Source organism: Euwallacea similis, chromosome 3, assembly GCF_039881205.1.
Source record: "Euwallacea similis isolate ESF13 chromosome 3, ESF131.1, whole genome shotgun sequence".
NCBI classification, from domain to species: domain Eukaryota; kingdom Metazoa; phylum Arthropoda; class Insecta; order Coleoptera; family Curculionidae; genus Euwallacea; species Euwallacea similis.
The window spans coordinates 6,487,963-6,514,032 of NC_089611.1; the positions used below are offsets into that span (position 1 = coordinate 6,487,963).

At 35.1% G+C, this 26,070-nt stretch overlaps 3 protein-coding genes across 4 annotated transcripts in view; 1 reads left to right on the forward strand and 2 right to left on the reverse strand.

Moving 5' to 3' along the window:
• Positions 1–162: 162 nt before the first annotated feature.
• Positions 163–3,138, forward strand: LOC136420153 (germ cell nuclear acidic-1 protein-like). Its single transcript, XM_066406964.1, has 9 exons — positions 163–341; positions 395–1,108; positions 1,190–1,370; positions 1,428–1,600; positions 1,651–1,908; positions 2,118–2,347; positions 2,401–2,537; positions 2,589–2,696; positions 2,754–3,138. The coding sequence occupies exons 1-9, from the start codon at positions 263–265 to the stop codon at positions 3,016–3,018; spliced, it is 2,145 nt and encodes a 714-aa protein (XP_066263061.1). The 5' UTR covers positions 163–262; the 3' UTR covers positions 3,019–3,138.
• A 626-nt stretch (positions 3,139–3,764) lies between these two features.
• On the reverse strand, positions 3,765–8,562 carry Opa1 (Opa1 mitochondrial dynamin like GTPase). Its single transcript, XM_066406956.1, has 17 exons — positions 8,415–8,562; positions 8,042–8,288; positions 7,649–7,913; positions 7,509–7,553; positions 7,229–7,446; positions 6,958–7,175; positions 6,718–6,908; positions 6,532–6,581; positions 6,251–6,481; positions 6,054–6,199; positions 5,835–5,996; positions 5,382–5,784; positions 4,853–5,110; positions 4,555–4,700; positions 4,354–4,496; positions 4,189–4,299; positions 3,765–4,110 (listed from the first exon to the last, which is right to left on the reverse strand). Exons 1-17 carry the CDS (start codon positions 8,441–8,443, stop codon positions 4,046–4,048), a joined length of 2,928 nt encoding a protein of 975 aa, XP_066263053.1. The 5' UTR covers positions 8,444–8,562; the 3' UTR covers positions 3,765–4,045.
• A 1,481-nt stretch (positions 8,563–10,043) lies between these two features.
• The window catches only part of wb (wing blister), a 79,889-nt gene continuing 63,862 nt past the window's right edge, over positions 10,044–26,070 (reverse strand). For both annotated transcript variants that reach the window (XM_066406954.1, XM_066406955.1), the window contains 25 exons: positions 24,040–24,146; positions 23,802–23,982; positions 22,573–22,709; positions 22,293–22,520; positions 22,063–22,239; positions 21,714–22,003; positions 21,388–21,649; positions 21,163–21,328; positions 20,036–20,248; positions 18,982–19,939; positions 18,686–18,927; positions 18,354–18,632; positions 18,121–18,302; positions 15,021–15,277; positions 14,744–14,968; positions 14,515–14,677; positions 13,815–14,047; positions 13,599–13,752; positions 13,274–13,426; positions 12,943–13,220; positions 12,573–12,894; positions 11,770–12,060; positions 11,551–11,719; positions 10,601–10,960; positions 10,044–10,551 (listed from right to left, as the gene is read on the reverse strand). In XM_066406954.1, the coding sequence (XP_066263051.1) occupies positions 10,394–10,551; positions 10,601–10,960; positions 11,551–11,719; positions 11,770–12,060; positions 12,573–12,894; positions 12,943–13,220; positions 13,274–13,426; positions 13,599–13,752; positions 13,815–14,047; positions 14,515–14,677; positions 14,744–14,968; positions 15,021–15,277; positions 18,121–18,302; positions 18,354–18,632; positions 18,686–18,927; positions 18,982–19,939; positions 20,036–20,248; positions 21,163–21,328; positions 21,388–21,649; positions 21,714–22,003; positions 22,063–22,239; positions 22,293–22,520; positions 22,573–22,709; positions 23,802–23,982; positions 24,040–24,146 (6,185 nt within the window). In that variant the 3' untranslated portion in view covers positions 10,044–10,393. The remainder of the gene's footprint in view (positions 10,552–10,600; positions 10,961–11,550; positions 11,720–11,769; positions 12,061–12,572; positions 12,895–12,942; positions 13,221–13,273; positions 13,427–13,598; positions 13,753–13,814; positions 14,048–14,514; positions 14,678–14,743; positions 14,969–15,020; positions 15,278–18,120; positions 18,303–18,353; positions 18,633–18,685; positions 18,928–18,981; positions 19,940–20,035; positions 20,249–21,162; positions 21,329–21,387; positions 21,650–21,713; positions 22,004–22,062; positions 22,240–22,292; positions 22,521–22,572; positions 22,710–23,801; positions 23,983–24,039; positions 24,147–26,070) is intronic.

Sequence of the window (26,070 nt, forward strand, 5' to 3'; positions counted from 1 at the left end):
CATAGACGTAATTTGTATATTTAGAGTATCTATCTTTATCGGTTTCCATTTATAGAATAAGGATAGAGATGGATCAGTCATGTAAATTTCACTCAAATTAGAACCCAGCATTTGTTTTGTCTTTATGACGTTTCCCCTTAATTTAATTGGCTGAAGTGACGATGACGGTTAAAAAAGTTTGTATTTTTGAAATAAACCATATTCACTCTTTTACTGTTCATAAATTCTTATTCCACATTACGTTCTCACTTTCGCTCTCTACATGGAGGAATCATTTGAGCTTCTTAGCACCATGTCCCCAAAGTTAAAGAACAGACAAAAAACTTTAAAACTTGATAAAAGTAAGTTTCTCTAGCCATAAACGTAGTTTCTTTAAAATTTCACATATTTTCAGCCTCCACACTGGCTTTAAGAAAGCATTTCCGAAAGTCTTTGTTACTACATAAGCCAAAAACCACTAGAAAGGAGGACTTACACATTGTCGATTTAGAGTGTGATTCATTTGAAAGTGTGAGCTCCAAAGAGTTTGAAAAAGAGAATAATGGCAAAATTATTATTGAGTCAAGTGATTCTGAGCCTGAGGCCAATAAATGCAGAAAGATAACGGCTCATGATAAGCAGATAGGAATGAAAACTGATCAAATTCATCGGTGGCTAGGCGATGTGCACGGCCAGAAGGGTATTACATTCTACAGTGATGTTTCTACAATTGCGAATGATGATCTCTCAATTAAGAGGGATAAAGGTGATAAACAAGTGGCAGTTTCTTCAAGCTATTACGACCACCTCATTTTGAGGTTTGATGAATGTTTTAATAAAAATATGACTGATGACAAGAAGTCCCAAGGGCAAGATAAATTTTCAGATGATTCATTTAGTGTAGAAATAAGGAAAAGTCTTACTACAAAATTGAAAAAAAAGTCTAGTAGTAGCAGCGAATCTTCACAATTGAGGCTTAGTACCAACGTGTCTAAAAACAATGATGTGATAATAATTGATGACTCTTTAGTACCAAATGAGAAAAGTTTTAATATTGCATGTGATACATCTCCAATCAGGTCCCCTGTGAAAGAAGTTCCAAGATTTATGACACAAAGCAATATGGATGGTAAGTTCTCTTACAGTTTGTAATTATTTTTTTATGACATCTTTTGCCACAAACACTCAGTATATTTAAGTAAATTTCTAGAACATCAATCAGACAATACAAAAACGCCCATTCATCAAAACATCAAAGAAGTCAAATCTATGTTAGATTCAATTTATGGCAACTCATGGAGAAAAAAACAGGACAGTGTTTTGCAGTCTTATTCAGAGAAAAAAAGAGTCAAAGAGAATAAACCTTTAACTCATACTGTCACCACTGAACAGTTAATTGCAATTCTTTGTTTTGATTATCATTATTTATTAAGTTACATTTATTTTAGGAAACCACTGAAAACGAAGGAGCCTTTGCTGCAGACAAAGAATACTAGTTTGAAAAGGCAAAATTTGAATGTCTTGAAAAAGCCTACTATGGAGTCTCCTTGGATTCAGAAACTGAAAGGTTTGGTTGACTCTGACACAGACAGCGATGATTCTGATCAGAATAGAGAAAGAGGTTGTGCTTGTTTTCAAATTATTTACCTCCTTTATGTACCTTAATTTCAGGGGTTAAATTGGTAAAAACTAAGTTAGATTTCATGGATGACGATCCTATAATAGGGAAAAATAACATTAATAAAAAAAGAGATAAAGAAAATGTACCTGTAAATCCTCAAAGGTTTCAAAAACAGAAAGAAAGTAGTAGTGGTGAGGATGCTTCCAGTGATGAGGAGTATGATAAGAATATTAAGTTGTTGGAGATCACCAGAAAGAGCATTATTCCTGAGAAAAACAAGTCTTACAGCTTTTTGGAATCTTTATCAGGTAAGGAAGGCAAGGTCGCATCTTTAATTTGTTTTTAAAATGGCTGGCAAACATGTACTGACTAAGTTGTTAGAATTGCATACAACATTGCCGTAGTTTAAATATCGCCCTTACAATTGAAAATTTTTTTGCTTTTAAAACCATTAGTCCTAGTTTTCCCCAAAGTTCTTCCGCCACTTTTTTTGGATCAATTAAGTGACCTTTTTTAGCATCAACACCAATCTACAAATGTGATATGTCCGCTCGAATTTTTCGTAACAATTTCGCTCAGCATAAGCACGATTTAGCCTTGAGATTATTCGCCCTTTACAACGAAAAAGTGTTTGACAATGCCATTCCCAAAGACACGGAAATCGAGTGGAATGTAAAACTAAGAAAGACTGCTGGTCGGTGTAGTTGCGTAAAAATAACGCGTAGAACCGGGAAAATTGAGAGAAAGGTTTGGATATTTCACTGCTTGTAGTCATAACGTTTAAAGCGGGATTTCTTTAGGTAAAAATCTCGCTCTCTACCAAAGTTTTGGATTTACCATGCAGATTAAGAGACACATTAATCCATGAAATGTGTCACGCCGCAACGTGGATTGTTAATCAAGTAGCGGATGGACATGGAAAGTTCTGGAAGAGTTGGTAGGAAGTGATTTTGAAGCAAATATTTGAATTGATATATGGATATTTTAGGGCTTTTAAAGCCATGAAAGTGTTTCCGGAGTTGCCACCGATAAAGCGCTGCCACTCCTTCCAAATAAGTACTAAATATACTTATAAGTGCACGGGATGTGGCTATAGGTAGAATTTAACTGTTTTTATTAGACAATGTTGGGTTGTAATTCAAGAATTTTTTAGTTTTGGACGACACTCAAAATCCCTGGACCTTGAACGCAAGCGATGCGGTCTCTGTTACGGCAAATTCGAAGTACTCTTAAATAAAATTATGAAAAATGGAGAGACCAAAACAGTAACGGCTACTCCGAAGAAGCAGGCCACCGGATTTGCCCTTTTCGTGAAAGAAAATTACGCCCTGCATAAAGATCCCGCGAAAAAGCATGGGGAAATAATGAAAGCGTTAGGAGAGAAATTTTCGGAATTAAAGGTGAAAAAGAGTAGCTGAAGTTTGAAAGGTAAGCAATTTTTTCCTAAAGGTATGTGCAAATTAGTGTTTTAAGGATTATGTTAAAATGCGAAGTGATATTTACTCCAAAATATAACATTTTATCGATGACATTCCTACATCTATTTATAGCTTATATTACAATTTAGTTTAAATTCAGTATTGAAGTAGTCATTATTGTAACATAAGTTTGACTTTTTGTAGGAAATGAAGTATTGTAGAGTTGAATGTATTTTTAAAATATGTGGTATATGTTTTTCGACGACAAAAGAGCAGTAGGTATATTTTACCGAGCTCAATTTGAATAAATAAAATTTCCTCGTTTGCCCAAATGTCATGAAAGGTCAAATTAAGCAAAATCATGAAAATATAAATGAATAAAGACGGAAATTTTCTGGCTTTACTATGTTTTAAATTTTCCTTTGAAAATACGATATTTATTTCTTGAAGGAACATACAGGGTGTTCATTTCAAAACGAATCACCCGAAATTTTTCTTTTTATTGGAAGGAAAATTTAAAATAATAAAAAAACGTCTATTTAGATATCTAGGGGAAGTTTAATTTAATATTAGAGAGAATTGTATCAATCACCCCCTTACCCCAGCTACCTTCACTTTAATATTTCAAATGGCGTATTATTGTAAACGGAATTCATTTTGCTATATAACTGTGCCAAGAAAACTGAAATTTTTTAATGGAGTTGAAAATTAGAGAGAAAAACGACGAAACATGTATACAAATCTACATCAAATAAATAAGTACCAGTTTATTAACATTATGTACAAACGAACAAAAAAAAAACAATATTCTTAATTGAGGAATTTCAAGTAACATCAATAAAATTTTTCCCCCTTTGATGAACTAATCATGTTTGATACAATAAAAAAAAGTAATGAAAATATAAATATAATTATAATGCAAAAAAAAATGTAGAAAAAGCCATTCACATTCGGTAATAACAATGATGTTTTCACTTAATGCGTAAAGAACTTAGAATTAGATCATTAAAAATTGGCCTAAACAGACTTATTTTTCTTTATTCAGGGCTTGGATAAATTCTTCTAGTTTCTCTTGAATCTGCCGCACTCGTTCTAAAAATTCAAATATAAATGAATAAATACATAATTTGTTTTTATCATCATTCATCATAATTGGTCGCAAACACTCACTTAATTCTTCAGCTAAAGTGACTCTTCTCCCCGTTAAAAGCTGCACTTTTGTGTCCTGATCTTGACCATAATCATCCAATACTTCCTTGATTTCTTTATCTAATCTCCTAGCTGAAACAAATATAAGTTTCTTCAAATAAATACTTCTAAGTTTTCGAAATTTACCTTCCCGATTAGTAATCTGCTGTCTAAGAGCATTTGCCGTCACTTTCATCATTTGCTGTATCCTATGAAAAAGAACTACATCTGCACAATCAACGTCCATTTGCTGATGGTACAAGTAGAAGGCTTTCCGGCAATCATACGCCCTTGAATTATGAATTTAACTTTAATAAAAATAACATTTGAAAAGTTAATTGAACTGACCTTCCTAGAGCTTGATTTAAAAAGTGTCTCCTATAAATGGCTTCCCACACCTCTCGCACAAACTCATTGTCTACGTCAATGTTGTTGCGTTGGAGGTTGTTTCTGATAGTTGTTAGTTCGTCGTAAGATAAAATGGGAGGATGTTTCTAAATTGAAAACTAGCTAAACGTCAAAACATCGTAACTTGTAAATAACGTTCTTTAACTCGACAATTTTTCGATATCAATTAACTCTAACTGAGGTAGAATTTTGTTAGTTTAAATTTAACAGAGAGCAACCTCTCTTCAATAGTTCTTACCTCGTTTGAATGTAAAACCTTATCCAGCTCGTTCTTAACTTGACCTCTCTTCGCTTGTACTTCGTTCTGATATTGCCAATATAGCCATCTTTCTCTAGTGGAAGGGCCTAATAAGTCCTTCAATAGCTTCTCGCTTTCTTTTAGTTTTTGCTTCACACTCGTTTCTAGGAATCGTACCGCCTGGTCCCAATCTCTTTTATCCGCGATCGTTCTATCTTCTAAGGTGTTCAGCTGAATTACTCTAAGCATATCTGACGCCTGGAATAAAAAAATGTCTGGACAAATCCTTGATGTTCAAAATTTAAAAATTCAAAGGGTATTTCATATTCATAGAACCTTTGGACGAAATGGCGAATGCGATGAATATGTAAATTTCTAACAATTATTTAAAAATGAAATGAAACAAACATCTTGACGAAACGATGAGGGTGTTCCGTGCTTCAGATTAAATACTGACAAATAACTCAAGAATGAGTTCCGGTTTTACTTTGTCTGGATAATTTGACGAAGGTGCTTGAAGTTTAAATACCTTGTCCTCCCATTTGTGCCTTTTCATGGCTTCATTAACGACTGCTCTCTTTAATTCATCAAAAATGTCATCGTGATCAGGGGCGATCGAAGCCTTTTGCATAAATCTCTGGAACTCTGCTTTCAAGCTATCCCATCCGCAATCGACCGATTGAGAGGGTAAAGTGGATTCGGCCCACTGACGCAGCTTTATATCCACGGCAGTGTTGAAAGTCTCCGCAGACCCAGTTTGAGCTGCAGGAATGTAGATATTCTCAAACATATTTCCGGAGACTTTATCCCATATATTTTGCAACAAACGCTCTTCCCATTCTCTGGGGCTGACTTGGGATAAATTTACTACTTCATCAAGGATTTCTCCTCGTGCTCTTTCGAAAAGTTCATCTCTGTCTTGTTCTCGTATTCTGTAAGAAACTATGTTATTTAATGTGTAAAAGGAAGGTTTGAGACTTACCTTGGGAAGTTGTTTTTCCACTCAGTTTCAAGGTTGAATCTTCTAGCTTTAAAAGCATCTGCCTGTTGCTCTACTGTCTCTTTCACCATTTTCCAGAAGCAATCGGCTACGGCTAGACTCAAATTTCTAGTGGTTACTTGTGTGGATCTAATCTGGCCATCTCTGAAGTGAAAATATTTATAAAATACCCTTTTCAAAACATTGCTTAAAGAGACTTACTTAAAGAGTTTGGAACTCCTAAAAAAATGTTCTTCATAATCCTTGATGGTTTGAATAGAGTCGTCCTTTCTTCCCTTGCCCGTTACCACTGCAAAATAACCTAAAGCTTTCATGGGGAACAACTTGCCTGAGAGGATTTTTCTTATCTGAAATGATGTTTTGATTTAATGAATTTGAGTTGTAGCTGACCTAATTACCCTAGAAGGGTCAGCTAAGTTTTCTTCCGCCATATCCACTTTCGTCAAGACAAATATGGTCCTTTTGCCACTAGGATCGCAGCTCGCCACTAAATCTGTAACATTGCTTCTTTCGGCATCTACTGATCCGTCTTGAATACACAGTATAATGGCGTTGGGATTGTTCATGTATGCTTGAGTCATCTGTCTTATGCTTTCTCTGGTGTCTGCCGCCATATCAGTTGTTTGTGTCTGGACATGCAAAGTTATTAATTAAAGATTAAATTAAACTAGGTACTTACAGATATAATCCCAGGTAAATCGACCAAAACAATTCGCTGCAAACCTGGTCCTAAAAACAAAAGAAATTGCGGTGCTTAAAATCATTCTTGAAGTTAGTTCAACTTACATTTCGGTTTTCTTTAAGGCTATTTATTTTATTAGGTTTTTGTAAAAAAGTTATGAACACAATATATAAAAATAAATACCTTTGACAGTCATGGAAATTACATCGCTGGAAACAGTTTTACCCCCTTTAACACTGTTTCTCATGCGCAGCTCCACCTCCTTCCTGAGGTCTGCCAAATCACTTTCTTTGGTTAAATCGAATTCTCTGGACGAATCCCGGAATTGAGCCACATGATAAGGTCCTTCTGAGAGGGTGACTTTAACTGGGGCTCTAAATTGAATTTTGAATATATCTTGTTTGATCTTAAGGCGTTTTATACCTGGTCATCATTTCTCCAGCTCCTCGAGGAAAAATCCTGGCCTGTGCAATCATTTCTAGCACTGAAGTTTTTCCACTGCTTTGATCACCAACTACCACCACTCTTGGAAGTTGATCTTGAGTATTATAACCACTGTCAAAGTCAGCTAGTTCATCCAAAACCTCACTGTACATGTCAATTAAACTGCGTTTGATTTTTTTCATGTTTGGTTTCCGGCCCTGAAATGTTTGTGGTTAGTATTTGAGTTTAATTAAAATAGGTTTTTATTTACTTGTTTTAAAAGCAAATTTTGTTTCCTCAACTCTTTATTTTCCTTCTCTAGTTTCTCCAACTCTCTTTGGTATTTAATTTGAGTTTGCATCATTTCATCTTGAATCTCATTTAATCTTTGTTGTGCTTCTTTTCGAGTTCGACTATCTTCTTCACTGTCCTGCCTGGCAAATGGTCTTGCATAAGCAATATTTTTCTTTTTAAGCTCATTTTTTACCTCTAAAACAAAACCTTATAATAAATTTGAATGCTTCCAAGAATGAGTTAAAAAAAAGTCATACCTGAGTACATTCGGTCAATGATTTCACTAAGGCCTTGGCTTGCACCTAAACAAAGAATTAAATTAGGATTAGTAAATTAAAAAAAAAAACTTCGAATGTACTCAAATATCCTTTCTCTCATCACCTAAAACAATTTGTACCTTTGTCAAGATTGGTCTTATTTGCTTGATCCACCTTCTCAGCTGCAGCCACAGCATCATCAAGTCTTTGGTCAAACCAATTTTTAAATTGAGAATATTTTGCCTCAGATAGAGCTTTAATTCTTGGATCTATTTCAATGTTGTTTTTCAAATTGTCTTTGAATTCAATTAAGTTTCCACGCATTTTATTCCATTTGTCATTATCAGGAAGTACCTCATCAAGCCATTTTAAATCTGGCAATCCATCTTTCCAATCATTATATTTCTGCAAAATGTGTGTTGCTGTAATTTGGAGTTATACAAGCAGGTATTTTATTCTAGTTTCAGCAATTTTATTTAAATTTTGTTGATACTACATAGACATTCAATTTGTTAGTTGCAGCAAAAAATTACCTTGTTTAGAGCCCCTCCCCCAGCGACAGCACCTCCAATAAGCAAATACCGAATCTTCAACACACCCCTCAAAGCTCTAACAATTAACATTCCATATTCTCTCCTTTGGTATTTATAGTGTTCATGGAAAATTGATCGTGATCTGTCAAGAGCTCTTCCACCCCACAGACTCGCAATGTTTCTTTGAAATCGTTTCTGTGAGCCATATTTGGAGGAGTGATGCGAGTAGGAACTTATGACAACTCGTCTGAAAATTGAGTTGTTTGTTTTAATGGAAAAAATGCTATTATATCATTTTGAGTTTATAAAAGACAGGAGCAAAGGTGACATAACCTTCACAGGATAGATTCTGTTTTATGGAAATAGAACTTACCCGAATTTGCCTTTTAGTAAATGTTCCATGTTAGACGTTTAGACGTTATAACTGCCTGGGCATAATAAAATATACAGTAAAAGGGTTTTTTAATAGGGATTTGAGTTTTTTTAATATCTATTTTGAAACTGATTAATTTAAGACCACCGGTAAAGTGCCAGACGTAAGATAGACATGTCCAAGTCAAAATCAGCTGATTGAGGTCTGAAATCAGCTGTTTAAGACATAAAATAAGATTGTGTTCATCTCTTTTTAAAGTATTGAGTTGGTTCGAGATAAACGTATAATGAATTATATACATACGAATTTTGTTGGAATAGTTGAGAAAAGTTTTGAAAGATAGTAGCCAAGATTGTATCGATTGTCCGCTATTTAAATATATATTTTTCTTCATAATAAAATAATATTAAATAAAGAATTAAGATAGTAAAAGTTGGAAATTTTCAATGGTATCATATAGGGCCTGAAAAGGCGGGAGATATAACTAATTTTCTATGTAGTTATTTAGCATGTATAATGTACTACAGGAGCAATTTTGAAGCGTGTTATTAATACAGCTTTTTTGTCTTGCAGATTTCCTGAGGTTTCCAAGCTGCAGCAAAAACACTGGAGGATTTTTTGGTGTACTTCTCAGAGATTTTGAAACTTAAACTCCAAAGTCATGTCTTGTTATTAATTGTTTTTAGAATAATATTAACGAAATGGGTAGTCCAGTAATAAAATTATATAAATGGAATCAATTATTCGTTGTTTTATTTCCGGCAAAATATAAAGCATTCTATGATCCATCTGTAAAGTAAGATGTATGAGGACAAGTTCATTATTATCTTAACTTATGACAGGGTAAGTAGATGATGAATATGGAACGGTCTCCAGGCGATGTACGTAACATTTTGCGTTTCAAAGCCTAAAATTTTTAAAATGAGAATATCTGAAAATTTCACATTTGTTCGAAAAATTGGACATGGAAAAACCAGTGGCGTGCACTACAATTTTGCGCAAAAAAAATAGTTTGAAAATTGAGTGCTCCGATTTCGATGAGATTTGGTTCCGCAGTAGGCATACGATACAGTATTGATATGCCGCGGTCAAAACTCAAATCGGACAACTTCGATTTTTTGGTCCAAAAAATACCATGGACTATACATCAGGAAGATTTTTAAGCCAAAAAATCGAAGTTGTCCGATTTGAGTTTTGATCGCGGCATATCAATACTGTATCGTATGCCTACTGCGGAACCAAATCTCATCGAAATCGGAGCACTCAATTTTCAAACTATTTTTTTTGCGCAAAATTGTAGTGCACGCCACTGGTTTTACAAAAACTAAATTTGTGAAATTGTTGTAGTATTTATGAATTTTAACGCTATTTTTGAGTAATGTGTTCTAATTTTTGGAGCTATAAATTTTTCAGTTCAAGTTTGCGATCATAAAATATTGAAGACGTAGTTAACGAAGTATCTTTTCTTTTGCATCAGGTCTCGAACTTGTAATTAAATAATTGTGAGTAAAGAAAATTTGCTTTTGTGAGAATCGTGAGGCGGTAAACAAGAGATGCTGTTAGCATGTCTAACGTTGGCTATTCCGTAAGCACAGCCGGATTCCGGGATTGAAAAATGAAACAACATGATTTTATATACAAAAAATTTAATGGTATTTATGTACATTGGCCTATTACAATAATGTAAGTATATATAAATAAAACTGTACAAAAAATAAATTATTTACATTAAGAAGACAATTTGTATATTCTATACATTTACCTGAATATTTTCTAGTAGAATACGGTGTCAGGGACTATAATAATACTTGTTCAGGATTTTTAAATATTAAATTATAGATAATTCTTTTAATTAAATAATAAAGTTAGCTTAATTACATGAACACATCTATTAAAATGATCCTCCTAGTCATTACTAAACAATTACTGAAAATAATATAATGGCACCATTTGGTTTAGAAAGGAAAAGCTCCTCAAAATCAGCTTTTAGGAGTTGATGTAGTAGGACAAGAGTTCACTAAAACTCCATTAAGCTCTTCCATTTCTGCCCAATCTTTTAGCTCGCGCTCAATCTTCAAATTCCGCAAGCACCCTTTGAAATTCTCCCTGGTTTTCAAAGTACCTACAGCTGCATTATCTGCAATAACACCATACAATCTTATTGATTTTATGACATGAAAACTTACCTGGTAACCCTCCGATATATAAGGGGGCATCAATCTCATCCATAAGAGAATTAATGTCGTTCTTCACCCAACTTTTCCTGATCCCATCCACATTAACGGTGAGCTCTGAGCTAGAGTACATGGCAGAGACATTATGCCATAGATTGTTGCATAAGGAAAAGTCTGAATCCAGATTGTTAGTTACGTTAGTTTGGACACCATTGCCCAGGTCTACAGTCATGACAACAGCGCCATTCTGTAGCTCTACGGAGAGGGCTGGATAATTGCCCTCATTGGAAACAGTGAGGAGTATGCCGTTTTGTTCTGCTGTACGGAATTCAAAGCTCAAATCCAGGATTTTGTGGATCCGGAAGCCTTCCTCTGAAACATTGAATTAATTAAAAACGTTATTTAATTTATCGGTAAACTCAAGTATGCAAAAAGTGCGCAGCAAAGACATGTTAGTTTGATCAAAAGTGGAAGTTGGTCATTATGTTACAGTAAATATTTCCAAAGATGATAATTAAATATGACATTCACCATATTATTAAGAAATTTGCTTGTATTTCTTGACAAAATGGTATAGAAATGTAAACTTGAAAAACTCGAACCTGAGATTAAGTTTCAAAGTGGCATGCGTTTAGTATTCAAAATTGTTTTTTATCCTTATTTAACCCCACAAATGAAACGGAGAACGAACATATTTCATTAAGGTGCCAGACGCTTACTAATTACCGGTAGAAATCGTCTCATGTAATACATTGACAATTTGATATCTTCTGACTTGCAGTTATGTACGACTTTCGATTTCAGAAGAAATGACCTCAACTTTATAATTTTAAATATAAAATTCCAATGATGCTTTTCCATATTCGGAAAGAGCATAAAATTTCCATTACAATGATGTATTTGAATTCAAAATTGCGCAATTGCATGCAAGAATTTGACATAAATTTTTACTAAGTATTTACTGTATATAGCGTATGAATCTCCACTGAAATAAGCTCCTTCTTCAATATTGGGAAAGCACTGTCTGATGTTGCTATAGCTCACGTCACTAGTGTTTTTGCCCAGTAATGTTAGTTGCTCATTTATCTTCAAATTATTCATGCAACCTCTGAAAGGGTTGATGCGTTGCTTCTGAAATTGTCCAACTAAATCACTGAGTTTAAGAAAAATTAAAAAGTTACCAATTCCCTGCTAGAAATATAGTCCTTAGGGACGTTACCGAAGAAAATTTCGTTTTTAACGTTAGTCTTGGGAAGTTTAACAGGTTTCTTAGCCTCCCCATCCAACCACATTTGCAGCATCTTGTTCTTTTTCATCAAGGTGAGTTTGTGCCATTTTCCATCATTCACTTTGGCGAGAAATGTTTGTGGCCAATTTTTCTTAGGGAGTTTATTCTTTCTGGCTTTCACATGGAAAATCACAAGGCCGTTTTTCAGCTCCAGCAAATTGTACTGAGGCGTGGAAGTGGCTCCCTATATACAAGAAACCCAAGTAATAAACTTCTATTAGCTTTGAATATTTAATAACACCTTTTTTGTCCACGGCTTTATAGGAATATGATAATTTTCCATCTACTTGTATTACAGTACAATAAACGCTATCAAGCGTTAATGAGAAGTTCAGACTTGGAAATTCCTGACAAATCTATAGGATTATATACGCCGTTCTCTTTCATGGGACTTAAATATATTCTGAATGCGTTTAATTCCATTTATTTTAATTTTATAAGTTGTATTAAGTTTGTTCAGAGGCGAAAGAGGTAGGAAATGAGATATGAAAATTGTGTAAAATTCATAAGATCACTCTTATAGGCATGTCTTGAAAATTGCGGAATGAACTATGATATATCTAAAAGACACCACAATATTGTTATTGAACGGTGAACATTTTAATTAACAAAATAATTGCAACATTTTTATCAGAGGTGATAGCCTTCATTATATACTTTTGTATGTATGTAGTTTCATTGATAATCAAAACCTACCATTGTAATAAAAAGCATTCCGTTGGGGTATAATGTCCTGAACTCGAACTCAAGGGTGAAATCTTTCTTAAAGAAACCTGTTTTCAGTTTAATATAGCTCTCAGCCTGATCCCCGAAATTTACAGCAGTGGGATCAGTTTCGTAGTTGGCGGTAGCAGCGCAGCCTTGGGTGCTTTGCATGGTATTGGTTATGGCAATTTGGGTAACTGGAGGACCTGGACGCAGCCTTTCCAGTCTTAGCATTGGCCGCACAAAGGGCTCCTCTCGCCCTATTTCCACATTCGAGAAATTGACGACAGTTTGCGGGGTAAACAATATATCTCTGGAACTCAATGGTTTTCTCCTGAAGTGAAAGAACATAAACACTTACTCGTGGTTGACATTAAGCTCGCTAAAGCCCCCACAAAACGAGTGAAATCCTTCATGCCTCCCTAAAACCACATCCACATAATCTTCTTCGAACATCCTTTCAGTTTTAGTTCTAGAAACGTCCAGTTCCTCATCGTTAATTTTAAACGTAATTAAATCCTTTTTAAATGTTATAGAAATCCTGTTGTAATCATTCACATTTAAGGCTAATCTTTTGTCCACCACATAATGCTCTCCATTAACGAGATTTACTTGCAGTAGCCAATTGGTCAGGGTGATCTAAACAATTAATTTGGTTAATTGATGTGTGAGAATATAAAAGCTAATATTACCGTTCCAATATTGCGTATGTCGAGCAAGGCGGCGCTGGCATTGAGTGGTCTCAAAATGAATGAAATGTTGTTTTCGGCCGACTTCTTTGGTGGTAGAGGAAAGCGAAGGTGTAAAGAGCCCGTGCCTCCAAACCAGGCTTTATGGAGTTTGAGCTAAAAGAAAGAACATTGTAGTGATATTGTAATGATTAGTTAAAGCGATTAAGGTTAAGAGTTTTACAATATTTTGAAAATAAGCGCCATGTATATAAAAAGGGCAGCGATGAATTTAATTTTCAGAAATTTGCAACATCAAGTTGATTAGTTGGTGCTCAATATATCATACCTCCCCTGGTTTCTGCGTGACTCCTGAAGAAATCTGTTCGTTTGGTAGTGCCGGCGGCACCAGGAAACCCAAAAACGATCTCGTGCTCACTGTAATATTGTTCAAATCCAGAGTCGGCGAGATTCCACCAACGTAATGCACCGCCTTTCTGATTCTAGATTCCACGACATATTTTTGCTAAGTTTCTATATCACAAACACTTTAGTTTGCTTTTACCTGAAGACAAACTTTTTCCCAAGAATCGCATTGGTGCCGTTATTTGCCGTATCAGCTTCTAAGGTGTACATCTGCTTATCATTTGAAAATACCATGGCTATGCCCACCTGATGTGGTCTTCCGTCATTAAGCTTCTTGTCTGTCTTCAAGGATATCGCTTTACCGTTATTGTGAATTACGTCAAGTCGCAGATGACCTTGGTCTAGGGTTAAGGCTATTATAGCCGATGGATGCTGCAGAAATTAATTCATTAAAAGACACTAGACAACTTTGTTTTATGGAGGAACCTTTAGAATTCCAAAAAAAATCATTGGTGTTGAAGGTCCTTAATAACATAGAAAACTTTGCAAGAATATGGATATCATATTTTAATATCTTTGATCTAATATTTGTGGGTGTCCTAGTTTTTCTCCCAAATAATAACCTCAAGGTTGGGTTTTAGGAACTTAGATCATTTAAAAAATATAGTTCTTTAAGTTTAGGAAGAACCTTTGACATGATATTTCTCTGTCTATCATTTTTCCCAAATGATAACATCAATTTTGAATTTTAAAAGAGAAAATTTCATGTCTTAAAACTGCGTGAAAGCAACGACCTAGAAGAAGTTGGTCTGTTACTGTTCCAATATACTAGAAGTTATTTGCTAAGTCGATTTTTTCCTAGGTCGTTAATAAACACTTTTTAGTCCTAATTAACAAACCTCAATCTCATGTGCAAAATAAATTAAACTGTTTTCGTCGAAAGTGGAGATTTGAAATTCCAGATTGAACATCAAAGGAGCCAGAAGGTCAGACGGGCCATATTTCTTGTAACCATTTCCCGAATAAAAAGGCTTGGTTGTGTCTGACTCCGTGACATTTGTCCTGATAAAAATTATCAAAATTTTATTAATATTACAATTAAATACGTGAAAATTATCGTTTACATACCTTTGCTGACCCGTGCAATTCCCGGAAGTCTGACTAAATTTCCACAGACCGATGTTGTAGTCATTAATTGAAAGTTTGTTGATATAAGTCGTGTTTTCTTTCAATATGTGTCCATCTCCAATCTCAAAAACATCTGTAGGATCGATGGTCAAAGATCTCGTACCTAGATGAGTGCTATTCCAGTGGGTATCGTTGTTGTATTTAAGCCGCAGCAGCGAACCGACTCTGAGGATAATAAAAAACACTATCTGAGCCTATAAAGTATAACAAATTTTACTTTTCCACGTATAATGTTTTCTCAGATGCGATGTCCCGTTGCTTGGAAGTAGTTAGTGTCCCGGACAAACTGTCAATGGTATAGCTCAATATGGCTCGTGCATTTCTGATTCTAATGCTTAAACCACCGCGATCCCATTTGAACAACTGGCAGTTGACACCTTTGAAGGTAATGGAGAGGCTGCGGAATGCTTCGATTTGGGGTAAGGGAGAGGTGTATGCCATTGAGCAGTTGGACAAGCCAATAGCTACGTTAACCTGGAAAAGAAAAGAAAGAAATAAAATCAAATCATATTTCTTCAGGCAGTGTTGTAAAGTAAATTTGGGACTTACAACCATATTTTTGTCCGTAAATTCAAGGACAATTAAGAAAATTATTTTGATTAAAATGTTCAATTCAAAATATTTCAATAAATTGTCGACAATTTTCGTCCTCAAGGTTCCTGAAAATTGTTCTATATTGCGAAATTCATCAGAAAGTGAACGACGACGTAGAAGACCTGGATTTAGAACTCCCCGAAACTATTCTTGACAATGCCAAATGCCCTTACTTTCTCATTAATATTTTTAAATTAACGATCTGTCGGCGGTGAGTTAAAGTAGTATTTGAAAGTCTACATCGTTTCAATATCGTAAATCGACGACGGAGAGCAAACTTTGTTCTGATATAACTTTGTCGAGACTTTCAAACCCTGAGTCCTTACGATACTTAACACCTCTTGAGCTAATCCTCCCATGAAAATTTATTGTTTTTATGGAATTTGAATCGTTTTCGAACAATATTGCGAAAAGTCTTTTAAATCGGAAATTGTGTGTTCAGCAGGAAGAGGAATATTCAAAGATAGGCCAGGGGTGTATTACAATTAGGGGTTTATAGATTTATAGCGATTGCGGTTAAGAGTTTTACAATCAACATCAAGAATGTACAAAATTTAAAACAATCAGTCCCTGGATTTTTAGTTACTTTGCTCGTCCACTTGGTGCCGCCACCATCCATCAACAAGAGTGCCGCCACTTGGACAACACGTAAAACAAAAAGACAGGGACGGACTTGCCGCTCACTGACTGACTTAAATCAACAATTTAAATCTTTATTGAACCCCCTTAGGGATATTAGAAACCTTCACGGAAGTATTTATTTTTCAGAAAAAAAGGGGGTAATGAATGTATAACGATAACAAAATCGGTTATTAATATAGTGGCTAATCACCATTGTCCAAAAATGTTAGTTCACTATACATAGATTTAAATAAACCATACGCATACAAGGATCATGATAATCTTATACAGGGTGTAGCATAAGTAGGCATTTTCTTTTTAACACAACGTAAACCCCAAAAAACTAAGCAATATTTTTTCTAAATCTAAAAAAAAGGAAATATGCGCAGACGAGTTTTAATAAATTTTTGCATAAAATCTAAATCCATTCCTGCATAGAATAATAAGTTCAATGTAAAGAAAATAAACATCCCACAAAAAATTATCAGCTATTGTAAAAACGCAAAAAACATTTAATGTTTACTGTTTTTATGCAATTTACCCATGCCGCTTAAAAATCAACCGGTGAAGTTTAGCTCCAGATGTTGTTTTGATAAACTATCACTATTGATACTATTAAAGTGACAAGGGCCCATAATTACTCGAATCACGAATTGGTGGATATATTGTTGATACTAGAGAAAAACCATCTCTTTCTAACAACATGTACAGAGTAGTGGATAAGGCGAGCGCCAGTTTGTGTAAATGAAACCAATGGCGACAATTTCGAACACCTTTTGTAACCAGTCCCGGAGTGAGCAGTAGCTAAAGATATGGTACTTATTGAAACTTTCATAGGCACATATTTCGGTTGTTTTTTGAAGATTTCGAAAAAATCTTATATAAAAATATTACTTTGTTTTTTGAGGTCTATGTCGTGTTAAAAGGAAAACCCTCACTTATGTTACACCCTGTATTATTATACCGGGTGTAACATAAGTGATGACTTTAATTTTAAGGAGTGATTCCTTGTCATATTTTAAGCAAAAATGTTCATATAAACATATGTCCTAACGTGCATCACTTTCGAGATACAGGGTGTTAAAGTTGAAAAAATAAATTGCGTTTTCTTTAATAGTTTTCGACTGATGAGTCGATGAGAAGAAGACTAGATGCTTGTATTAACAGTCGCGGTTCTCATTTTAAGCATTTGATTTAAATAAAGCTATTTTGACCCTCCGAAAATGTGCATGCATCATCAACTTTAAATGCATTTTTCTCATAAATCGTTGCTCGTAGCGACTTCAATAAAGTGTACCTTTTTTAAGCAGAAAAGATGAGAGAATCGATTTTTCTATTCCAAAATGGCACACAGGGTAACACAAAAAAGTTGCAACGATTTCAGGGGGTCGAAATCGTTGCTGGTGGCGCCATCTAGAAAATACAGCTAAATCGACTATAAATTTGAATTTTTTATCCCAATAAACCCCTGTATACGAAATTTCATGAAATTATTTCGAAGCAGTCGAAAACTATTAAAGAAAACGCAATTTATTTTTTCAACTTTAACACCCTGTATCTCGAAAGTGATGCACGTTAGGACATATGTTTATATGAACATTTTTGCTTAAAATATGACAAGGAATCACTCCTTAAAATTAAAGTCATCACTTATGTTACACCCGGTATTTCGTCGTAAACCTTTATGGTTTCTCTGTTGTTTTGCTATATACATATATGTATATGCGCATGCGTTATATATAGAAGAGGGAATATTCCGGGCTTACTGGACACTAGGAATTTGGCCCATTGAACATTGAGTTAATTATGAATTTTACTGGATAAAATATAATAGTGGCAAATTACAAACTTTGCTGGTAGAAAAAAAATTAATTGCTCAGGAAATTTTTGAGAGAATTTGGTACACGAAATATTGTTAATACCTGCAAAAAGTCTAATAAAATAGTAATGGAAAAAATCATATTTAAAACTTTGAGGAAATGGTTAAAATGAAGTCTACATATCAAAATAAAATTCTGTGGAATCTGACAAAATGCAAGTGTGTTAATTTCTGAATCTAACGAGGCGACGAAGACTTAGCGAAAATAAATATATTAACTTACCGTCTCTACAACTTGTTTGGCGTACTTAATTTTATTCTGCAAATCCGCGATCTTCGAAGTTACTTTATCCAGCTTTTCTTGAGCGTTTGCCACTTTGTCTCCATCGAAACCTTGTCCGCTTTCCAGCAAACGATCCACATTCCTAATGGCATCTTTAACATCCTGATCGGCTTTTCTAATTGCTAAAAAACAACACTAATCTCTAGACCTCTAACAATAATTCGCACTCATACCTCTCTCAGTTTCAGTTTTAGCTTCATCATACTTATTCTTGTCGTTAAACAAATTGTTGGGGATGTTGAGATTGGCCACTTCTTTTTCGATTTGACGCATGCGGTCTATGACCCCAGTATTGTTATCTATGGCCTCGTGTAGTTTGTTGATCAAAGGATCCTTGGAAGTTAACTGAGTTTCAATTGATTGCAGCTGCCGATATAACTCGTTGTTGTATCTGGCATTGTCGATTAGTTCCGCCCTTAAATTATCCACTTCCTTTCTCCGGGAGTTCAGATCTAAAATTGAGCTTTCAAGGTTTGTTGATAAATTGATTGAAATTCTTGTTTACTGTTTGATATGTTTTTCATGTTGTTTATACGGTGCTTGAGTCGGTCCGACCTGGAGTGGGCCAAATTGGCCTTGTCGATTAAAGTATCCCCTCCGTTTGGGTGCATTATCTCCAAGGCTTTTTTGAGAATCTCGCGAGCTTTATTAGCAGTTTCTCTGGCAGAGGCGATGCCTTCCATGATGTCACTATAGGCAGTGCTTTCCTTTATTTTCTCAGTTTCGTTCTTGGTAAAATTCAGGGCTCTAAAGTGAAAAAGAAAATTTACTTTTTTATGCAAGATTTCTTTAGTGACTCACCCAATTCTATCAACAACAATCTTCTTCAGTCTCTGAGCATGTTCTGAGGCTCTGTGGACCAAATCTTCAAGCAAAGGTGTTTCCTCTTCGAGATTATAAACCCGGTTCTCTAACTTATCCCAATCGTTGAAATCGAAGTTCTTCATCGTCTCTATTACATTCGTTAACGCGGACATTTTCCCATTGATTTCTTTGATCTTTCCGTTTATATCATCAATACTTTTCAGCACTTCGCTTTTGATTTCATTGAAATCCATTAAGTCGCCTTTAAGCTTCAATATTGCCAATCGATTCTGATCGTTTTGAGAAGAGGCGATCGAGGTTTTTTCTCGAGTTTCTTTAGAAATAGCTTCTAGATCGTCAAGTTTTGCAATAAATTCGTTCAAGTCATTGCAAGGTAAATTTGGTGGATCATGATATAGATCATTAACTTTTTCACTGATTTTTTTACAGTAATTTTCGATTGGTTTGTTGTAGATTTCAACATCGTCTATTTGTTTTTGAACGTTGGTGTCTATCGCATTCAAAATAGCTTCCGCCTGTTTCACTGCTTCCTCTGCATCTATGTGCTTTTCCCCAAACTCTTTTAACCTCTTTATGAGGCCCATTATCTTCTCTTTTATTTGTTTTAATTGGCCCTGGAAGTTTTCCGTCAAATCTCTGTTCCTTTGCATCTGCTTCAAGTCTTCATCGGAGCGTTTATTTAACAATTTAACTTTCTCTTTCATATCGTTAACTCTCATTTCCAGTTCATTTAAATCTTCAAATTTCAAAACATTATTCGCTTTTTCGAGTTTGTACGTGAAACTTTTGCTCAGTTGTTTATTTCTCGCTTTTAAGGCATCCAGGACTTTCCAAGGAGGACTTAGACCATCCTTAAAGAGATCAGTGACCACATCTAGGGATTTGTAAAGGCGTTCAATGTCGTTGAAAAGGATTTGCGTACATTCGTCACAAGCTAAAAAACCACAACAAACGCTCAATTCCATAAAAACTGTATGTTCCATATAAACCTAACACTACTTCAACAATTGGGTTGTAACTACGCTATTACCTGTACAAACTCCCTCTTTGATGTACTCCCTAGAGTTTCGACATTGATTACATTTGTCCCCCTGGAAACCAGGCCTACATTGGCACACCCCGAAGGGGTTGCAAATGCTGGAATAGCTGCCATAGTAGTTGCAGTCGCAGGGTATGCATTTGTTGGTGATTGGGTCGCGATAGTAGCTGTCTTTGCAGTGTTCGCACTTCGATCCAGTGTATCCTAGAAAATACGTAAGAATTTGAGAAATATTGAGTACAACATATCCATGCTTCCAAGCCTTTAAAGGGCTTTAAGCCCAACTTAAAGAAAACGAAGAATTTCATTAATTTTGGAGAATAATCATTTAAAAAGAATTAAATTGCAATGGCATGAAAAAATTCAGTTAAAGAGATAATTGCCTCTGTCGAAAATTGCAAAGAATCTGTTTATTCAGTTCCCTTGAATCGCATCTAAAGGAAGAAAATTTGGTCCATTTTTAAAAGATAATATATTTAACGTCAAAAAATGTGCAAAAAAGTTAATAAATGTATGGATTTTTGACATTCTCTTAAATGAATTCTAAGCCGTATAGATATGCAATCTACGGAAGGCAAAATTTTGATTATTTTTACAGGAAACCTTACTGATTTTAAATGTAACAAATACCTCAAAAAATTTATTTTTAGCTAATGAGATAATTGGTGAAATAAACTTTGACGGCATCTAAGAGGCTCTAAATCGCATTTAAACTTGCAGGGAACTAAACCAAACTTTTGTGAAATGGCGAAAGCTTAATGAAGTTAAAAAGAAGTTTAAATTCCGAGGTTTCTAAACAACAAAAAATTGCAGATGGTTTAACTCTTTTGAAACGGGAAGACGTATGATAAAAACTGCTAAAACATGCCTAAACCGTAATGAGAAGGTGAAGGTGTGGGTGAAAAATTCTAAGGCAGGTTTTTTTTTTAGATAACTAAAACCTAATATAATGATGAAAATTTCTAAAATATATCTGAATTTGAGGAAACGAAATTTATATTTCCAAATAAAATTATGGGAAATCTAAATTCTTGAAAAAATGGCGAAGATGAAAAGATCTAATTTGTAACATTTAGAATCCTTAAATTGTACTTAAAGAGTCAAAAAAAGTACATTACCTAATTTACAATGACATACGAAGCTGTTTTTCTTAGCCACACAACTCTCCGCATTATTATCCAATTCCGAAGGACACAAACAAGCCTGGCAGTTTCCTCGGTAATCCAGGTAGTATCCGGTATCGCACAGCTCGCAGTGAAAACCTGAAGTATTGTTCAGGCAGTTCTAAAGGAGTATAAACGATGTTAAAGCGCCCTGAACAAACTTTAAAGAAATGGACACACCTTGCAATGTCCAGAATCGGGATCGCACTCCCAAGACCTCAAATTGCAGTTGCAAGATGTGGCCACACCGATAACTTGGTCAATCCACGAAGTTGCTGTAACTTCCTCTTCTTCAGTTGGATAATATCTATAGTAGCCGTTATTGGGATTTTGACAAGACAACCCTGCATATTCTAGGGGGCATTCGCATTGTTCAATTGAATGGCTAGTGCGGTTGTATGGGATGTATGGCTTGGCAGAGTCTAGGAGAACTTCTACGATCCTTTAAAGAGGGATTTTTGGTCATTAGAGATCTGTGTCATAAAAGAGTTATTAATTTAACTCACTCCATGTCTTCTCCTTGAATTATTATTGAAGTGACCTTTTGCAAAACTAAAAGAAAACACTCCCTAGTTAAGAAGCTTTGGCAACCCGGTAAGTTTCCAGAAGTAACTTTCCAGAATTTTTCATTTAAACGTAATTCATGAGTGCTGAGATCTGATTTCAGAGAAATTCCATTTCCCGTAAGGAAAACGCTGAACTTTCCGCCGCTTCCATTGACACTCAAATATCCACCGTAAGACGTCGTCAAATCCCCCATGAATCTTCCAGGTAAACTTATAGTATCAAAGCTAATCTGCATATTTTATGTAAGTTAAAAGTAGGCATTTGTGGCCATGTTAAGAAGAGACTCACAGGTTCGTTGCTTTCAATCCCCTTTTCAAATCTAATTTTGTCCCAATTGAATCGAGTGTCTGAGCATGTGTCGCTTCTACCGAAACAGAAGCACTCTTCGCAACCTTTAGAGTGTTCTTTCGACAAGCCGAACGTGCCTTCCTTGCATTTGTTGCATTTAGAACCAATGACATTTTCCTAAAGAAAGTTATATCCTAAGAATAATGCAGATGTGGATAAAAAGAGCGTACCTTGCAGTTACAGCTTCCATTCTCATTGCACTGGCAATCGCCATTCTGGCACTCAGTCTCAAGAGTCCCAATGGCGTTGCACATGCACTTCCTGCAATTCGGATACCCGTGATAGCCGAAAGAGCATCTGTCACACTTGCTGCCCTTGTACCCCACTTTGCAGGAGCAAATTCCCGAGTTTTTTTCGCATTGCAGGTTTGAGGAACCCGTGTGAGAGCAGTTGCAGTTCTGTGGGGGTATTTGAGGATGAGAAATGGTTTTTTTAGATTTTCAGGAGTACCTTGCAACCGATTCTCGGCTGGTAGCCCCAGGAGTTTAGAGCGCACAGCTCGCACTCCAGGCCGATGGTCAGAGGAGGACAGATGCATTTGCCTCCTTTGCCGCAGATGTGGCTACTTTTCATGCATGGTTCACATTCTAAGGGGAAGAGAAGAGGCAAATTAGACAGAAACGCAATTACATCAGTTTGCATGTGTAAATTCTTCAAAAAGCTATCGAAAACTAATACCGTCAATTGCAAGAAAAATCTTATTTTGACCTGTCAAAGTTACACATTACCACCACTGTCTTGTATGCTAATTGAAGGTGTCAGACACAGCTCAATCTACTTCGGATTAATTATGAAGATCATTAAAAAGATCATTAAAAACCCTTAAGTAGGCGTTTTATTATCAAAGGAACATCCTGGATAAATCTATTCGATAGTACGTTGTTAGGCAGATATTTGATGGTAAATAGCAAATGCCTTAATCAACGCCCTACTTCTACTATTCACCGCCTAATGCGAGTTTTTTAATGATCACCCCTTATAAGAATAAAAGACAATCTATTAGTCCCCTTATCCTGGTAGAGTCAAGCAGGCCGTGGAGTCTGGGGACAGTGGTCAAACATAGAAAATTCATTGGGTAAAATTCGAAAAACCTAGCGACAGTGATTTAGGGTCAAAATGTCAAAATACTGGCAATATTATAAGAAAAAAGTAACCACGACTTAATTTCATCCTTTCTATGGAAATAATCGTCTTATTAAAGTTATCTAGACATTAATTTTTCGGCGCTGAAGGTACATATTGAAATCTGACACAAAAATACTGTAAGAGTAAGCTAAATTCAGTACAACATTTGAATTCCTCGGTCAGAAAATGACCAGAAAAATTGTTTTTAAGTTGATTAATTTTCAGAATTCTCTCATTCTCCCATTTACGTAATTTCTCAATTGATCGTAACGAACGATCCTCGTCTTAACAAGATCATTAGATATCTTTGCACAAGTTGCAGAAACTGATGATATTTCCCGCTCGCCATGAACTTGGTCTGACAATCAATAAAACGATATTCTACCGTTGTCTGGAGTCGGCAGCTTAAAGAGATTGTGAAATATTTAATAACATCATCTTTAAAAGCCTGCCTGGCCATTCGGTTATCGAATCAATTAATTTATTATTGATACCTTAAGCGATGCCTTTTAAACACGACTTATCATTTAATTACAAAAAACGAGGTTTCTGACCTATACATCCGGTTTCCACAGTTCCATAGAAGTTCAACAGACATTGATCGCAGTTTTGGCCGGTGACCCCCGGTTTGCAGTTGCACTGCCCAGTTTCCTGGTTGCAGAAACTGTCTGTGGCACCGTATTCATTGCAATGACACTTGATGCAGTCTTTTTTCAGCGTTTTCCAATATCCAGCCTTTTCAGAAAGATCGAAATTAATCTAATTTTTGCTCTGGAAAAAATGATAACTTGCCTTGCAAACGTCGCATGTACGTCCCTCGTGGTGCGTCTTGCAGATGCAGTTGCCGTTTACTGGGTCACAAGATGAATATTTTGAGCCGTGGGGATCACAGTTGCAGGCTGTAAGAATTTAATTTGACGTTACGTGATGTATTGGATGTTATTCGAAATTGCTAAATTGTGACCCAAATTAGGTAATAAATCAGGCCCTAGGGGATTTTCGCTGGTTGGGATTTTACATTTTCTGAATTCTAACGGATTCTGCAAATTGCGAAACCATTAATCCGTTTTCGTTAGTACAATCCTGACCACCTGTAGATCAAAACTAGATCTCCTCATATAACCGATAATTACAGTGTAAGATTAAGAACGAAATGCCAGACTTCATTTGCGTAAATATAGCTCTAGCGCAATTTACAGGGATAGATGCCAAATTGAAATTCCTTGTTAATTACTTAATCAAAGAATTATTTATAGAGAAATTATTATGAAAGTCATAAGCAACTATAACGATCTCAGTTGAAGTAATTTGTAAAAATAAGTAACATTTGTGCAGCAAAACGTTACTAAACATCATTACGTTGCACAAAACTAATTGTCCTATAATTCCCGTAATTTTCCTCACTGTATTTGTTACTGATGTCAGGAGTTTCGTTCAGTGTTCCCTACTCCAGATGATATAGCCATCTTTGTTTAATGCATGTGCTTATATGAAAACAAAAGGAAATCGATTATTCCTGTCATCCTCCATGAGGGAGAAAATACTGTGGAATTTTGGTACAGTAGCCGAGTATACAAAAATAATTGGCTAAAATTGAAAAATATCGAATTTTTTTCATTTAAGGTAGGTACAAACTTAATAAATTTTTAATGAACTGAAAGTTAATATCATTGTAAAATTAACAAAATGCGACTTAATTTAGTTTAAAATTTTAACACAAAAAATGTTTAGTGTCAATAGGAAAACACACCAAGTAAAACATACAGGTTGTTCCAAATCCGAAGTGCTATCATTGTGATCTCTTAAACGGTAAGAGTTACAGGGTCGGTTAAATTAGAAAAAATGTGCCAAATTTAACACTCTTGTTAGAACTGAAAATAATTTTGCCCAATAATCTTTGGTTTTCGTGTCATTATGAAAAAACTCAAATTTGCCCAAATTTAATTTTCTAAATGAATTGGAAACTAAAGGTTTTTCAGTAAAATGTTTGATGCAAAAACTTCATAATTTTCTTATGTCTACTAACCAGTAAATTCCAAAATTTTGAATATTGCTTAGTTTTTGAGACAATGACAACAACTTGAGTTTTTTAAATACGGACCTGTACATTTTTTGGCGATTTTTAAAACCTCTTTACAATGATGTATTGCACAATATTTTCTTTACCAATTTAGCATTAATTTTCTATGGCTTGATTGATAATTTATTTGCCTGCATGACATTTTTGAGCAACATAATAATTGCATATTTACCTAGAACTCCAGGATCGGCATAGCTTATTAAGAGAAAAATGCAGAATCCTTTTTTTGATCTAAGACATCAAAAGAAATTTTGTATACAGCTATGGTAGGTATATAACCAATTAAAGAATGTTTCTAATTCCAAGTTAGGGCTTTGAAGGGCGTGCCTTCTTATGCTCACGTTTGTTATATTATTATGGAAAGGTTCTAATAGAAAAAATAGTTTTTTTCATCCTATCTCATCTAAGCTTGTCAATGGGGATTACTTACAAGGATCACAAATACAGCAATCTTAAATCTATTTTCAGCCTGTCTAGGTTCATTCAAATACGGTGATTCTTGGGCTTATGTGTGTTACACACTGTGGGCGTCAACGTCTATTTATTTTGAAAATTAATCCTTTTTGATTTTTCCTCGAGTTTGATTCGATTAGCTTTGATATGCGTGCAACGAACAAGCAGAATAACTCTATCGCTTTATTTGGGAATACTCGCATCATACTCACAGCCTCGTTTGTGTAACTGTAAATTCTACCAATTTATAGCCCACAATGCAAGCAGTATGTATATAATAAATTATAAGA